The sequence below is a fragment of the Periplaneta americana genome, chromosome 9, assembly GCF_040183065.1.
Source record: "Periplaneta americana isolate PAMFEO1 chromosome 9, P.americana_PAMFEO1_priV1, whole genome shotgun sequence".
NCBI classification, from domain to species: domain Eukaryota; kingdom Metazoa; phylum Arthropoda; class Insecta; order Blattodea; family Blattidae; genus Periplaneta; species Periplaneta americana.
The window spans coordinates 143230591-143248667 of NC_091125.1; the positions used below are offsets into that span (position 1 = coordinate 143230591).

Below are 18077 nucleotides of genomic sequence, written 5' to 3' on the forward strand. Positions count from 1 at the left end.
TTTTTTATTCTTTTGATGTGATCAAACCATCTTTTAATTTTCATGTCATTTAATGAATCTGATATCTGGGAATTCTGTCGTCTATTAACTTAAATCGTATTGTTTTAAAATTCATCAGAATAATTTACTTTCATTAAGTAGAACTCACTCACTCACTCACTCACTCACTTACTGGCTTTTAAGGAACCCAGGAGGTTCATTGCCGCCCTCACATAAGCCCGCCATTGGTCCCTATCCTGAGCAAGATTAATCCAGTCTCTATCATCATATCCCACCTCCCTCAAATCCATTTTAATATTATCTTCCCATCTACGTCTCGGCCTCCCCAAAGACCTTTTTCCCTCCGGCTTCCCAACTAGCACTCTATATGCATTTCTGGGTTCGCCCATACATGCTACATACCCTGCCCATCTCAAACGTCTAGATTTAATGTTCCTAATTATGTCAGATGAAGAATACAATGCGTGCAGTTCTGCGTTGTGTGACTTTCTTCATTCTTAGAGAGCATGATGAAAATTGTTCAGATTGTCAATCAATATAGATAAATACAATATAATATTTGTTACTCAGTCAAATGACAAATCATTGTAAAATAATGACTTATATTATATGGTCATTAAGTTTTAAACACATAAATTACATATTGCAAACGTTTTCACCCATTCAGGCATCTTCAGGCACAATTATACAATATCTCAATATCAAACTGTATAGTCATTACATTGGTGGTAGATAAACTGTTTAAAATTAATGATGTACATCATCACCATAATTAAAATGTAATGTTACAGGTCATAAAATTAAAATAATATTAAAATTAGAAAACAACGTAGTGTTATGATTTAAACTTCATAATATTCTGTGAAACTCTTGTTCAGTAGAGTCCAATAATTGATGAGTTATATCTGAAATATATAAATATGAAATAGAAGTGGCAAATTATCAAATTTAAAAGTACGATTGGAATGGATAATGAAAGTACTCACGTCGTTTGAACGTGGCAACTGTATAGGTCACTATGAAACATCATTAATTTTAAACAGTTTATCTACTACCAATGTAATGACTATACAGTTTGATATTGAGATATTGTATAATTGTGCCTGAAGATGCCTGAATGGGCGAAAACGTTTGCAATATGTAATTTATGTGTTTAAAACTTTATGATCATATAATATAAGTCGTTATTTTACATTGATTTGTCATTTGACTGAGTAACAAATATTATATTGTATTTCTTCATTCTCCTGTAACTTCATCCCTCTTAGCCCCAAATATTTTCCTAAGCACCTTATTCTCAAACACCCTTAACCTTTGTTCATCTCTCAAAGTGAGAGTCCAAGTTTCACAACCATAAAGAACAACCAGTAATATAACTGTTTTATAAATTCTAACTTTCAGATTTTTTGACAGCAGACTGGATGATAAAAGCTTCTCAATCGAATAAAAACAGGCATTTCCCATATTTATTCTGTGTTTAATTTCCTCCCGAGTATCATTTATATTTGTTACTGTTGCTCCCAGGTATTTGAATTTTTCCACCTCTTCAAAAGATAGACCTTACTATTAATTATTCATGATTCTTAATGAGTTGCAGCATTTATGTAACATTTGACAAGAGAAGAGAACTTGGAAAAGAGTGATACGTAAGCAAATTTGAAACAATTATCTATTATAAAAGTCACTTTCTTACTTATGCTACATTTCTAGATATGAGTAAAGCTTTCGATGCTGTTTCCCATGACATACTACTTTCAAAATGAAATTATTATGGGTTAAATGAGTTCAGTTATTCCTTGTTAAATCATACCTGTCTAATAGACGTGAAATGGTCATTGTAGATAACAAGAAATCTAATATGCTTAATGCAGTAACTGACATTACAAAAGGTGTTTTTCTAGTGCACTCCCTTTTTCTCATTTATTTAAATTCTTTGTTTACAGTACAATACAAGTCAATACGCCTACTATACGTAGATGACACAATTGTTATCACAGTTGGGGATGACATTGAGGGTACTCAGAACAAAACTCACAAGGAAGGCTCACCAAGTGATAATGGATTTTCAAAACGATTTTTCCCCCATATGTTCCATTTGAAATAGAAAATCTCGCTATAAATTTCTACATCCAGAGAAGGCCTAGCCTTCGAGATGTGATTTTCGACCTCGGACTCATTTCGCCATCATTAATTCACACACCACTATCATCCATATGATAGTCTGAGTTAAGTTTATGATACTGAGTTCTGTACTTGTACTACAGCATGGCCGTTCGACTACCCAATCATTCACAGAACAGGAGTAGTAAGCACAATAAGCCTTAGGCAGCAATGTACTGCTGGGCTGCTGATCCGGAGCTGCGTTCGGGCTTGGGTTGCATCCCCCTTTGATCTCATTGAATGGTTTTTTCCGAGGTTTTCCCCAGCCGTGGGACTGAAGCTGGATGGTCTATGGCGAGCCCATGTCATCAACCCCTTTGATTTGATTACCTGGTTGGGTTTTTCCGAGGTTTTCCCCAACCAAAAGGCAAATGCCGGGTAATCTTTTGGCGAATCCTCGGACCTCATCTCATCTCACTACATCTCGCCAAAATATTGTAAAAAATTGCACAAAGTTGTAAAATTGTAGAAAATTACTAAATTGTAAAACTGTAAAAATTTGTAAAAATTGTAATTGTAATCTTGTAAAATTTTGACTTGTTCCACATCTTAAAGCTTCATTGCTCATGTAAGATCTATGGAATAAAATAAATGAATGAATGAATGAATGAATGAATGAATGAATGAATGAATGAATGAATGAATGAATGAATGAATGAATGAATGAATGAATGAATGAATGAATGAAAGCCTTTGGATCCCTTCTCCATTAAAGATAAAAAAAAAAAGCTAATATATTACTCTGTTTCATATTACACTTGTATGTAAACCTTTGTTTAATATGGCCATATGCTGTCTAATGACAATAAAATATTCTATTCTATTCTAAGAAAATAACGTTTAGTTTCTATTACTAGTTACGAATTTAGTCCTAAAAATATGTTAAGACTGTTTTTGTAAATATAATTTAAAAATGAAGTCTCCTCATAGAATGAAAAAAATCTTGTCACTTACAAAATAATGTCTCTCTAAATTTTTTTCTGTTCATCTTAACATGAAATTTTGAGGTTTTATTTTATTTTGTTGTCTCGTAGCCATATTGGGGTCTCGACATGCGGCGAGGAATGGAACCTGCTTGGGATCTTCATGGCCAATATTCAACAGACGTGTTCACAAAAGAAGCTGTGAGATTAATCACTGGACACAATGCATCGAAACCTCTCTTCTTATACCTGGCTCATGCCGCAGTACATTCTGGAAATCCATATAATCCCTTACCTGCGCCAGATGAAGTTGTAGAAAAATTCAGCACAATAACAGACTATAATCGAAGGAGATTTGCAGGTAATAGTAATAGTAATAATAATAGTTCTCAACCAAGTCTTTACTCTTCTCAGATTATTGAAAGAAATTTCTGTAGTAAATGTTGTTAGAAACAATTCTTATGCAATCTTCAGTACCTTACAAAGTGAAAGATAGACTAGATGTAATTGATGTAAAGTTTAAAGTACGGTACCGATACTTCTAAGGTTCGTCATTTTTTCCTGTGGTATATTCTCTCATATATCAAGTCACTTTTTCGGATTCAGCTTGTGTGTTCCAATGCAAAGTCACGCCCATAGGCCTGTATTATTTTCTCCATATATAGTACATACCCACATTTTTTTGAGTTTTTGCATGTTTTTGTGATGGAAATATAAATTGGAAAGTGTAAATGTTGTTTAAGATATAAAAATTTGTATTTCAATAATATCAGTGACTTTATTATGAACCTCTTTGACATTTTTAAATTTAAAATTATCTCTATTTATTACGTTTTCTGACAGATATTTTAGGCAATCTTTGCAAAAAAAAAAAAAAAGATCAAAGGATCGAGTGACCCCTCCTGTGAACGCCAATTGTTTTAGAATAGGCCTATACTTACGTATTAAAGCTCGGTTTTATTATATTCTTCTATTAAAATATGTTAATTTTTGACAGGTGTGCTACATAAACTTGATGAATCAGTTGGGAAAGTGGTCACAGCTCTGCAAGACACAGATATGTTACAGAACAGTATTTTGGTCTTCACAACTGATAATGGAGGGCCAGCAGCTGGTTTCAATATTAACGCCGCATCCAATTGGCCACTGAGAGGTGTAAGATATCAAATAATTTTTTTTAGGATTTTCCTACAGTAGGTACAGTAGTTATCCTTCACCCAAAGAAATTTTTCTCCTCCCTGATCTTCTATCCTCTGCATCTTCTTCAGTAAGATCTCTTCTATTCATACTCTTTCTGAAGCCAACCAACTTTTGTTCTCTTTTTCCTTTTTTCGTCTTTCCTCCGCACTTCTGCAGTCCACTCCAGCATCATCTTTGATACCGTATTCTTTCATTTTTCATCCTTTGCACGCAAATAATTTTATTATATGTAAATTCATAAACTGTACAGGCCTATAGGTTGGAGATAAGGATTTATATGAGGTAATGGTTGCCAATCAATCAATCTATCAATCATCAATCAATCTTTTTAATGTATCCAGCTGTTTGCTGACAACATAAGGTCCTCTATAGTCCACTATAGTATTTTCAGTTCTTGTTTTTCATGAGAAATGAGGGGTATTTTGATCGGTGTTCATTATAGATGCCTGTTGCTAGTAGCCAGAGTTGGTGTGTAGTCAATATATACTGCAGCGGTGTGTCTTCTGCAACTGGTACAGTACTGATGATTTTAATTTACTTCTTTTGTGGTTTATGGATGGACAGTATAGAAGAATGTGTTCCAGATCTTCATCATGATTATTACACCACAGACAAGTAGGATTATCAGAAATGTGAAATCAGTGTAGGTACAGTTGTGACAATGTGATCTATTCTGGCTCTTGTTAAAAATATTTGAACATGTCTGGCAAGTTTTTTACATTCCAGGTCATTTGATTTCTTTTGTACTGACTGTAAAATTTTTCCTTTGCCAGAAGAGAGCCAATTGTTCATCAGTAGATTTGTAAAATGAGAGTTTACTGAAGCAAAAGCACTGGATAGAGATATCACTTGAAGAATTCTTGGTTGCAAAGATGTAGCTTGTTTTGCAATGTTATCGACTTTCTCGTTTCCAGATATACCACAACGACTAGGTATCCATTGAAATGTTATTTCGTTTTGGAGTTTTTTAGTTTACTTAGTTGTTTCTGAATGGGAATAATTCTATGTGTGTATAAGTATGGTAGATATCAATCAATCAATCAATCAATCAATCAATCAATCAATCAATCAATCTTCTTAATGTATCCAGCTGTTTGCCGACAACATATAGTCCACTGTAGTATATTCAGTTGTTGTTTTTCATGAAAAATGAGAGGTATTTTGATTGGTGTTCATTATAGATGCCTGTTGCTAGTAGCCAGAGTTGGGGTATAGTCAATATATACTGCAGGACTGTGTCTTTTGCAGCAGGTACTGATGATTTTAATTTACTTCTTTTGTGGTTTATGGATGAACAGTATAGAAGAATGCGTTCCAGAGATCTTCATCATGATTATTACGCCACAGACAAGTAGGATTATCAGAAATGTGAAATCGGTGTAGGTACAATTGTGTGACAATGTGACCTGTTCTGGCTCTTGTTAAAAATATTTGAACATGTCTGGGCAGGTTTTTGTACATTTCCAGGTCATTTGATTTCTTTTGTACTGTAAAATTTTTCCTTTGCTAGAAGAGAGCCAATTGTTGATCCATACTTACTTACTTACTTACAAATGGCTTTTAAGGAACCCGCAGGTTCATTGCCGTCCTCACATAAGCCCGCCATCGGTCCCTATCCTGTGCAAAATTAATCCACTCGCTATCACATCCCACCTCTCTCAAATCCATTTTAATATTATCCTCCCATCTACGTCTTGGTCTCCCCAAAGGTCTTTTTCCCTCCGGTCTCCCAACTAACACACTATATGCGTTTCTGAATTCTCCCATACGTGCTACATACCCTGCCTATCTCAAACGTCTGGATTTAATGTTCCTAATTATGTCAGGTGAAGAAAACAATGTATGCAGTTCTGCGTTGTGTAACTTTCTCCATTCTCCTATAACTTCATCCTTCTTAGCCCCAAATATTTTCCTAAGAACCTTATCCTCAAATACCCTTAATCTCTGTTCCTCTCTCAAAGTGAGAGTCCGAGTTTCACAACAATACAGATCAACCGGTAATATAACTGCTTTATAAATTCTAACTCTCAGATTTTTTGACAGCAGTCTAGATGACGAAAGCCTCGCACTCGAATAATAACAGGTATTTCCCATATTTATTCTCCATTTAATTTCCTCCCGAGTGTCATTTATATTTGTTACTGTTGCTCCAAGATATTTGAATTTTTCAACCTCTTCGAAGGATAAATCTCCAGTTTTATTGTTGATTCATAGGTTTGTAAAATGAGAGTTCACTGAAGCAAAGGCACTGGATAGAGATATCACTTGAAGACGTCTTGGTTGCAAATATGTTGCTTTTGTGCAGTGTTATTGACTTTCTCGTTTCCAGGTATACTACAATGACTAGGTATCCATTGAAATATTATTTCCTTTTGGAGTTTTTTTAGTTTACTTAGTTGTTTCTGAATGGGAATAATTCTATGTGCGTATAGGTTTGGTACATATTTGATTGTATTAAATATAGCCCCCTTGGAGTCGGTAAGTATGCAAATAGATTTTTCAGAAATTTGAGTAACACACTGAAGAGCAGCATCAATAGCTAGCAATTCAGTGTCAAGACTGAAGGAGATGAACATGGCATGAAGTACCAGTAACTTTCTTGATATTTTGGAATATAATACTGTGCTCCCGATGTCCCATCATCAGAGTTTAGAGATCCATCTGTATAAATTTGAAGGTGATCCTTATATCTGCTGTAGATTAGTTTCATGGCATCTTCCAAGAAGTAGCTATACATAATTTGTAGGGCTTATGAGTATTAGTGAAATGTTCGATGTTTAACGACCTTGATTCCCAGCAGGAAAGTGAAACTTTACTTCTTATCTCTATAAATCAAGTGATAAGGATTTATGTGAAGTAATGGTTGCTAAGAAGTACATATTTTTGTAGGGCTTATGAGTATTAGTGAAATGTTAGACGTTTAACGACCTTGATTCCCGTAAGGAAAGTGAAACTTTATCTCTTATCTCTATAAATCAAATGTGTATCCAGCTTGTACTCATATCTTTCAAGAAGTTTCCTTATATCATGTACTTATGACTGTCTAGTTTTCGTAAAAAGCATAACGGGGATCTTCAGTGACAGAATATCCCCTTAGCTTATACAGGGATTTCATTGCAAAACTTCCCAGTCTAAATAATTAATTATTTAAATTGAATTCGATTTAAACAGAAAACATGTCAATTTAGATATTGAGGGGGAAGTCTGAAACCAGATTTAATTGCATTTTAGATTTCACCCTCCACCTCCAGTCACTTCCATTTTAAAATTTCAATGGCACCCCTATATTTTCTATACTTAATTATGAAAGAGCATTCAATTGTTTATACACCTCATTCATTTGTTTTCGTATCTTTTTTTTTTCTATCGTAGCCTGGCAACTTGGATTGTTGTTACTGTTGGTTAGAGCTAAAGAGAATAAAGCTACAAAAACTTACTGCGCATTTCGTGTAATAGTTGTGTTTGTGTATTAAATTATTTTAAAATGGTGTATACCCTTCAAGAGAGAACAGAAATCATCCTCATTGTTTAAATTGAGGAAATTACACAAAAAGCTGTGTTTTCATTCTACAATCAACTGATAATAACAAAAATACAGGTTGCTAAGCAACGATAGAAAACAAAAGATCTGAAAACAAATGAATGAGGTGTATAAACAATTGAATGCTCTTTCATATTTAAGTATACAAATATAGAGGTGCCATTTGAAATTTCAAAGTGGGGGAGACTGGGAGTGGGGGGGGGGGTGAAATCTAAAATGTAATTAAGCCTGGTTTCAGACTTTCCCCTCAATATCTAAATTTACTTTTTTTTTTTAATTGAATTGAATTTAAATAATTAGTTATTTATACTGGGAAGTTTTGAAATGAAAGCCCTGTATAATAATAATTAGACCACGGAACTTTATGCACTAAAAAAATCTGAAAATATGAGTGCAACTATGCAGTAACAACTGTTGAAATATGCCCTAAAAATTGAAATATATGTACAAGGGCACCCGCAGGATCCAATCTCAGTGGTAGCAAGATGGTTTGAAAATTAGAGGAAACGGATGAATGAGGAGAGAGAAAACTGAAATAAAAAATAGCCAGTTCTGAAATCTAAATTGCCCTGCACACGCATCCATAGTTTGAATCGATTTTGTTGAACTGTTTACTGAGGGTTTGAGAAAACATGTATTGAACTCAAAGAAAAATAAGAAAGTCTCGCAAAAAATAAAAATCTCCGTGGCAATTGCTGCCACTGGCTACCCCCTGTGGACGCCTTGTATATGCAATAAAAATACATTTAGAAGTTTAATAATACGATATGAATGAAACTAATTCAAAGTAATAAGTGTTAAGAAGCCATATTGCATCGAAGACGATTTTCCATCAGTAGAAAAACATTGTCTTCTGAAACCCATTTCTTCAATACTGTAAATCTTTTCTGCTACTTTTGTATTTTGGCATGTCAGCAGTTAAACTTGTAAGCAGATCGATCATGTAGGCCTACTGGTTCTTCGCTTGATTGTGCTCTAAAATTTGTCGAAATGAAAATTTACTTCATTGTCGCAGGTGTTTAAATACTTTCAGTTTTGTTTCTATGAAATTGGAGTGCACTAGCAGCATTGTCTTGGCAGCAGTTTCATGACTTTAACAGTGCGTGATTGTCGCAGATGTCTAAATACATTCATTTTTGATTCTACGAAATTAGGGTAAAAGATGGTAAAAGTCTGAATGACAGCAGATAGCATCGTGTTAAAGTGAAAAACGATCAAACTTATACACTAGGGGAAGTATCCATTGTCATCGCAGCAATTTAATGTTCTTAACAGAAATTAAATAATAATTATTGGTTTTATTTCTGACATAATTTTTATATTTCTTGGAAATTATTCTTATTTTTAAAATAGAGAAATTTTGAAATTAGTTAATAAATCGGGAAAAACAAAGAAAGATGTTAATATGCTTACAACTTACTTACTTACAAATGGCTTTTAAGGAACACGAAGGTTCATTGCCGCCCTCACATAAGCCCGCCATCGGTCCCTATCCTGTGCAAGATTAAGCCAGTCTCTATCATCATACCCCACCTCCCTCAAATCCATTTTAATATTATCCTCCCATCTACGTCTCGGCCTCCCTAAAGGTCTTTTTCCCTCCGGTCTCCCAGCTAACACTCTATATGCATTTCTGGATTCGCCCATACGTGCTACATGCCCTGCCCATCTCAAACATCTGGATTTCAAGTTCCTAATTATGTCAGGTGAAGAATACAATGCGTGCAGTTCTGTGTTGTGTAACTTTCTCCATTCTCCTGTAACTTCATCCCGCTTAGCCCCAAATATTTTCCTAAGCACCTTATTCTCAAACACCCTTAACCTATGTTCCTCTCTCAGAGTGAGAGTCCAAGTTTCACAGCCATATAGAAGAACCGGTAATATAACTGTTTTATAAATTCTAACTTTCAGATTTTTGGACAGCAGACTGGATGATAAGAGCTTCTCAACCGAATAATAACAGGCATTTCCCATATTTATTCTGCGTTTAATTTCCTCCCGAGTGTCATTTATATTTGTTACTGTTGCTGCAAGATATTTGAATTTTTCCACCTCTTCGAAGGATAAATCTCCAATATTTATATTTCCATTTCGTACAATATTCCCGTCACGAGACATAATCATATAGTTTGTCTTAAGATGTTAATATACGCATTTAAATATATAAAATAATTTTTTTAAATAGGTTATTTTACGACACTGTATCAACATCTCAGGTTATATAGCGTCTGAATGAAATGACGGTAATAATGCCTGTGAAATGAATCCAGGGTCCAGCACCGAAAGTTACCCAGCATTTGCTCATACTGGGTTGAGGGGAAAACCCCGAAAAAACCTCAACCAGGTAACTTGCCCCGACCGAGAATCGAACCCGGGCCACCTGGTTTCGAGACTAGACGCCATTACTCCACAGGTGTGGACTGCAAAATAAAAATATATATTCATTTAAAAGGGAAAACCCAAGAAATATGGATTTATGAAAAATAAAGTTGGCTTCATTCGAACGTAAAATTTGATGCTCGGCAAAGATCCACTTTTACTTTTTCAATAGTATGCCAAATCAATAAAAACTTGTAATTGCATGAAGTTCCGCAGTCTAATAATAACAATAATAATGGCGATGATAACAGGATTTTAATGGGACATTCAGGTGAAAAATATATAATCGAGATGGGCAACTTCCACACCATTGAAGATATTTTGGAAATAGATAATTACCAATGCATTAATTAATAGTCTTCTGCCCAAGGGCAAGTCATTCACTGCAAACCCAGAATTCTCCAATCTTTCCTATTTTCCGCTTTCCTCTTTGTTTCCTCATATGATCCATGTATCTTAATGTTGTGTGAATTTTTTTTTCCAATCACCATTCCTTCCAGTGCATTCTGCAATATCGAGTGATCCAGTCAGTTTTATTTCGTCTTTCTGAACAGTTTCAGTATTATTCTTTCTTTACCCACTCTATCTAGCAGAGCTTCATTTCCTATGTTATCTGTCCATTTCACACACTCCATTCTGTCCCATGTCCACAGTTCAAATGATATGACCAACTTTTAAATCCAAGTTAGAAAATTATCTTATGAAGAGTTTCCATACTAACTTACTGTTATGGCAAGTGTTGTATGTTTCCATGTATTCTTTACATTTAGATATTCTAATGATTCTTTTTTATCTTTTGTTACATCATTTTTTCTTATATTGCGTAACATATGAGAACTACCTTTGATTAAGATTCTGGCTGATACTGGTATGTATATTATCAGGCAGTACATCTCACTTGACAATATGTGTCAGAGGAAGAACAATAATTGTTTGTGTGCATCTGAAGTCTGATTAGTGGAAATATTTAGCTAATCGGCGATGTATGCATTGAAGGGGAAAGGAACTGGCCGCTCTACCCCATTATCTTTTGGCCTAGTTGCCTCACGAATGATGCCTTATTGGTGTTACTTATGAGGTTCAAACCTGTCTTCGGACAGTTGACTAAACAACAACATGTAAGAACTCCTGTTATTTATTATCATAATTTTTCCTCTTTTGTGTGTGTACCTAAAAATTGTGTTTAATGTATGCTCTATACTTAACTATATTTTTAATAATAATAATAATAATAATAATAATAATAATAATAATAATAACAATAACAATAATCCATGGCGCTACAGCCCGTGAAGGGCCCAGGCTGACCAGCCGGCTGCTGGCCTCACGCCCACATGCCGAAGCAGAGGTGGACGATCATCCAACCAGAATGGAGGTATTGTGTGATTAGCATGATTCAATTCAATTCTATTCAATTTATTTGGCCATTAGACATACAGTTTTAGGCATCGTCAGACTACATTGAAAAACATATAAATACATTTTAAAAAAACACTAATAAAAGAAACAGTAAAATTTAAATAATACAATGAAAACATGAAATAATTTGAAACTTTTAAATAAGAAAACTAGCTAAATTGCAATTAAACTTATTTATTAAAATACAATTTCATACAAATTTGTGTTCAAAATCTCAGCAACAGAATAAAAAGGATTATTTAATAACCAATTGTAAAATCTAGTTTTGAAGCTATTGATTGGTAATTTATAATATTGACTTGGGAGCTTATTATATAATTTCGTCCCCATAATTAAAAAGTTTGTGTTGCTCTTTTGTAATCTACAATATGGAATATTAATTTGTTCACGATGATCCTCCCAGCCGTTATAGCTGACTTTCGCAACCGGATTTCGCTACCTACCATAGCTCCCCAAGTGCATCATGATGCTGGATGGGCACCAGTCCCATACACTGGCCGAAATTTCATGAGAAAATTTCTTCCCCCATGAGGACTCGAACCAGCGTTTAATAACAATAAATTTAATATTATCCTCCCATCTACGTCTCGGCATTATTATTATTATTATTATTATTATTATTATTATTATTATTATTATTATTATTATTATTATTGCTATAAATATTAATTCGTTCTGAAACAAGTAACTCTCTCTGCAGGTGAAGAACACGTTGTGGGAAGGTGGTGTCCGAGGTGCTGGGTTGTTGTGGAGCCCTCTACTTGCGCGTCCTGGTAGAGTATCTTCACAACTTTTCCACATCACAGACTGGCTGCCAACATTGTATGCTGCTGCAGGCGGAGATGTTGGGTACTTAATGTGAATTACCTACTTTCTTTTTGTTATTAAGTGAACTTTGTTACAAATTCTGTAACAAGACCATTGGACAGTCTGTACAAAATCTTCTTAATGACGTACTGGTACATACTTACTATTTCAAGTCATGCACCAAAAAATAGAATATAATATAAATAATTGATTAAATGGCGATCTTACTCGTGTTAATTATGTAAGCATGTGTGGCTTACAGCTGTTTCAGTGTTACTTGACACCATCCTCAGAGCCTACTATATCTCGGCGCAATCTCAACTTCGCTGCCTGTTGTGTGGGTGCGTTCGTGTGATGAAGAGTTGTGTCAAATAGTGTGTGTGTTCTGAAAAGTGATCTATGTGTTGAGAATTTGATTAGGGTGTGTGTTAGTGTGTCTGTATATTTCATATTGTTCTAGTGTGTTGAGTTTTTGGTTTTTGGGTTGTATGTGTAGGATTTCCATGTCTGTATTTATGTTATTGTATGTGTGGTTAGCATTAGTTATGTGTTCGGCATATGGAAATCCTACACATACAACATGGAAATCCTACACATACAACCCAAAAACCAAAAACTCAACACACTAGAACAATATGAAATATACAGACACACTAAAACACACCCTAATCAAATTCTCAACACACAAATCAATTTCAGAACACACACACTATTTGACACAACACTTTATCACATGAACGCACCCACACAACAGGCAGCGAAGTTGAGATAGCGCCGAGATCTAGTAGGCTCTGAGGATGGTGTCAAATAACACCGAAACAGCTGTAAGCCATACATGCTTACATAATTAACACGAGTAAGATCGCCATTTAATCAATTATTTATATTCAAGTGTTAAAAGTAGTGTACCGGTTCAACATGGAAAATATAATATTCGCATATTTTAATCAATCAATCTTCTTAATGTATCCAGCTGTTTGCTGACAACATAAAGTCCACTATAGTCCACTGTAGTCTATTCAGTTGTTGTTTTTCACGAGATTCGCATATTTTAGGATTAGTTGAAAATATTCATGATTTCAAAGTTATTAGAGCAGCTGAGTTTCTAAGTGATAGAATGTAAATCCATTTATTTATTCTCTTCCCTTAAAGATGTAAACATTATTACATGAAAACTGTGAAATTAAACATATATGAAATAAGGTGAATGAAGTAGGGGAACCTTCCAAACTTAAAGACACGTTAGGACAGATAATTTATTTTTTAATTAAGGGAGGTCATGGATGAAAATTCTATTTTATACATTTTTGAAAGTATGTCCTTGATTTTTTGTACACATTTTCACAGAATGATAGATAATGACGCAGTGAAGTTTCATTTCTGTGAGTTAATTATTTTCTAAGTTATTAAGAAAAATATTTTGAAAAATTTGCATATTTCAAAATGAAATGTGTTGCTCAGTTTTTCAGTAAAATCTCTGAAAGTGTTTTGCAAGATCAATGGCATATTTAGAAATTTTGGAAGAAAATGTGATTTTTGGCTGAAAATGACCAAAATTTCACCAGTCTTCCCTCTTAATTGATAAAATTAAAAAAAAAATAATTTCAAAATATATCTTTGGTCAGCGAGAAAAGGCACATAAGTCAAAAAATAATTTTTCAGGAGACACTTTCTTTTTAATTTACTCTTAACTGAATATAAGTATAATAATGAAATTCATGTATGTTAAAGAAAGACCCTTTTCAATTTAGGATACAAGAAAATTTATTATTTCAAAAATTAGAAAAAATATTGGACTTATGTGATTAGGTACAACAGAAAAATCGACTTTTTTTATTTATGTGCCTTTTCCCACCGACCAAAGATATATGACAAAACAAATCAAGTCAACAATTACGACGACATCATTTCAATACGTGCGTTTGAGTGGAAAGAATGTAATCGAGGTGGACAGCTTCCACACCATTGAAATTATCAGTTTGGAAATAGCTGATTACCAATGAAGACAGATGTTTCTAATACAGTGAAATCTTAGTATAACATACCGGAACATCAGAAAATAATGCTGTTTACACTCTATTTTGAAAAGTACGTATGTTATAATGAAATCCACTACAAAACTATAAGTAATATACAACATTCAATTTTAAAATTATAACACAAAGAAATTATGTACTAACAAGGAACATTCGCGAAGTGCCTGACTTATAATGGTACAAAATCAAATACGATGGAAAGTTCAGCTGTAATTAATGTTTATGGTACCAATTGCAGCTGCCCATAGTGGAATTATACAATGTTTATGAGCCTAGTTAGATATTGGTATACTAATGAATACGGAAGGAAACTCAACTATAAATACAGTAGCGTGCAAATTAATCCAAACAACGTAATTACTTATGCAAAAACACTCAAACGGGATAAAAAAAAAAGGCTCTAAGACATACCTCAGTAATCTATGTGGTCTCCCTTGTTCCTAATAACAGCTCTGAGACGATTTGGCATGGATTCCACTAATTTCCCACAAATATTCTTCATTTCTTCATCGCAAAACCATACACCAATGAGGGCAGAAATCATCTTCTCCTTTGTAGAACAATCCATTTTTTGCATTCTTCTTTTGCAAATTGACCACAAGTTCTCAATGGGGTTGATGTCGGGTGAGTTGCCTGGCCAGGGGAGTACCTGAATATTCTTCTTGTTGAAGAATTCTGTAGTTTTTCGAGACGTATGGCATGGTGCCAGGTCTTGTTGGAACACACCTCTGCCATCCGGAAATGATTTTTGCAGCTGGGGTACGATTCTGGTTTCCAATAAGTGAATATATTTGTCAGAATTCATCATTCCCTTGATAGGTATTAATGCTCCAGGCCCTTCATGTGTAAAACAACCCCAAAACATTATTTTAGGGGGGTATTTTGGTGCTTGTTGGAGATGAGCTGCTGTTACTTTTTCGGATCCTTTCCGTACGTAAGAAACATGGTGGCCGTGGACCTCGAAATGAGACTCATCGGAAAAAAGTACATTCTTCCAGTCATTCACTGTCCAGTGTTGATGTAATTTTGCCCACATTAAGCGTTTTTTGCACATAACAGGGGTTAGCAGTTGCTTCTTAATAGGCTTACGAGCCCTTTGTCCAGCTTCCAAAAGCCTACGCCGCACTGTTGTGACGAGAATATTCGCCCCAGTGGTAGCCATTAACTCGCGGGTTAAGTCGACAGCAGTTAGTCTAGGATTTAATTTACTTTTCCTGACAATTAAACGATCATCTGCAGGTGAAGTCTTCCTTTTCCGGCCACAGTTTCCTTTTTTCTGGGGTGTGATGGATCCAGTCTCCCTGTATCGTTTTATGATCGAATTAACAGTAGCCAAACCGATGTGACATTCTGCAGCAATTTGCCTCTGTGTCATAGAAGAATGCTCTGCTAATGTTATAATTTTAGACTATTTTCGTGGAATTGTATCCATTTGTGAAGACGACGGAATGTACACAGGATTGCAGTATTAAGTCTTCAACACAACTGAAATGCTTATAAGTACAAAACGACAGGCAAAATGACACATATTATAAAAAAAATAATGACAGACCTTCAACAATGGAATTACACGTACTACAGATGTCAATTAAAGCAGTATGAGCAGCTGTGAGGCCAACAATGACAGAAAATGTAAAAATATGTCGTGTTCGGATTAATTTGCACGCTACTGTAATGATAATTGATTAAATGGCGATCTTACTCTTGTTAATTGTGTAAGCATGCGCGGCTTACAGCTGTTCCGGTGCTTCTTCACACCATGCTCAGAGCCTACTAGACCTCGGCGTCATCTCGAACTTCACTGCCTATTGTGTGGTTGTGTTTGATTGTTGAAAAGTGTTGAAATATGGTGTCAAATAGTGTGTGTATTCTGAAATTGATTTGTGTGTTGAGAATTTGATTAGGGTGTGTTTTAGTATGTCAGTATATTTCATATTTTTCTAGTGTGTTGAGTTTTTGGTTTTTGGGTTGTATGTGTAGGATTTCCATGTCTGTATTTATGTTATTGTATGTGTGGTTAGCAGTAGTTATGTATTCGGCATATGTAGATGTATTGTGTCCTCTGGTTATTGCTTTAATGTGTTCTTTGTATCGAGTTTGGAATGATCTGCCTGTCTGTCCAATGTAGAAACTGTCGCAACTATTGCATATGAGTTTGTATACGCCTGTGTGGTTGTATTTATTTATTTGTTTGTGTTGTTTGTGTGTTGAGATGTCTTTGTAGTGTGTTTTCTGTTCTGTATGCTATGTTGTATTTCTGTTTTCTGAATGAGGATGCGATCTTGTGTGTGTTTTTGTTTTCGTATGTTAGTGTGATGTATTTCTTGTGTTCTTGTGTTTGTGTTGTGTTTTGTGTGTTTTTGTGTTTGTTGAGTTTTCGTTTTGTCTTCCTTATGATGTTGTCTATTATGTTTGGGTTGTAACCATTTTCTTGTGCTCTGTATTTGATTGTGTTCACTTCTTCATTGTAGTGTTGTTGGCTCATGGGTATGTTGAGTAATCTGTGTACCATTGTCCTGAATGCAGCATGTTTGTGTTGTGTGGGGTGATTAGATGTGTTGTGTATGTGTGTGGTGGTGGTGGTTGGTTTTCTGTATATTTTGAAGGCGTGTTTGTTGTCAACTTTTGTTATGGTGATGTCTAGTAAATTTATGGAGTTATTGTTTTCGAGTTCCAGTGTGTAACTTATTGGAGTTTTGGATGTATTTTGTTTATGTATTGGTGTAGTTTGTGTATTTGTCGTTTGTTTCCTTTGTATAGTATTGTAAATTTTATTAGTAACAACAATGTAATTTATTCGCCACAACAATAATTCCCTTCTACAATTCGCCTTAAACGCTCTCGTCAACAATTGGATTTTCACTTAACACAGTATTCGTTATAGCACTCCACCGACGACAATGACAATTTACTTGGACTAGTACGAACAACAATGAACTGTTAATCTTAACTAATATTTACAAAGCACTATTTACAAATCAGAACTATCAGTTCTCAGTTCACAGTTCTTCTAGCTCAGTCACTCGAGTTCACAGTATCTCGAACCACAGACCTCCAGAGACAGTTCACTGTACTCGAACTCAGGTCCCTCCAACTGCGGTCCACTGCACTCGAACTCAGGTCCCTCCAACTGCGGTCCACTGCACTCGAACTCAGGCCTTCGGATGCTGACGCAGATGCGGACGCACACTCGAGTCGAACTCCGGTACACAAGACTGGCTTGCTTGCTCTGGCTTTCTCACTGACTGGCTGACTAATCAACTGAAAACTGGAAACTGCTGTCGTTCTTTCGCGTCCGTAATTTATAACCACAGCCACGTAGCCTCGAAGGTTCCACGCGTCTCTAGAGATGGCACTCCAGAAAAAGCCAGAGCCCTCTCCTCTCTACCAGCACCAGATGCGCGCGCACTCTCGCTCCACTCTCTCGCCGCGTTGGCCCTTTCCCCTCTTCGCCGCGCGCCATCACAAAGTGCTCCGCGCGATCTTCTCTCTTGCGGGACGCTGGTCGTGAGTTCGAATCTCACGTCGCTGTCACAGTATGCTTAACAATTAACACGAGTAAGATCGCCATTTAATCAATTATTTATATTCAAGTGTTAAAAGTAGTGTACG

General features: G+C 35.3%; 1 protein-coding gene across 2 annotated transcripts in view; it reads left to right on the plus strand.

Moving 5' to 3' along the window:
- LOC138706585 (arylsulfatase B) overlaps nt 1–18077 on the plus strand; it is a 115087-nt gene that overhangs the window by 89914 nt on the left and 7096 nt on the right. Inside the window, exons 5-7 of one of the 2 annotated variants that reach the window (XM_069836076.1) lie at nt 3195–3444; nt 4081–4238; nt 12323–12480. In XM_069836076.1, the coding sequence (XP_069692177.1) occupies nt 3195–3444; nt 4081–4238; nt 12323–12480 (566 nt within the window). The remainder of the gene's footprint in view (nt 1–3194; nt 3445–4080; nt 4239–12322; nt 12481–18077) is intronic. The other variant, XM_069836077.1, reaches the window with a different exon arrangement.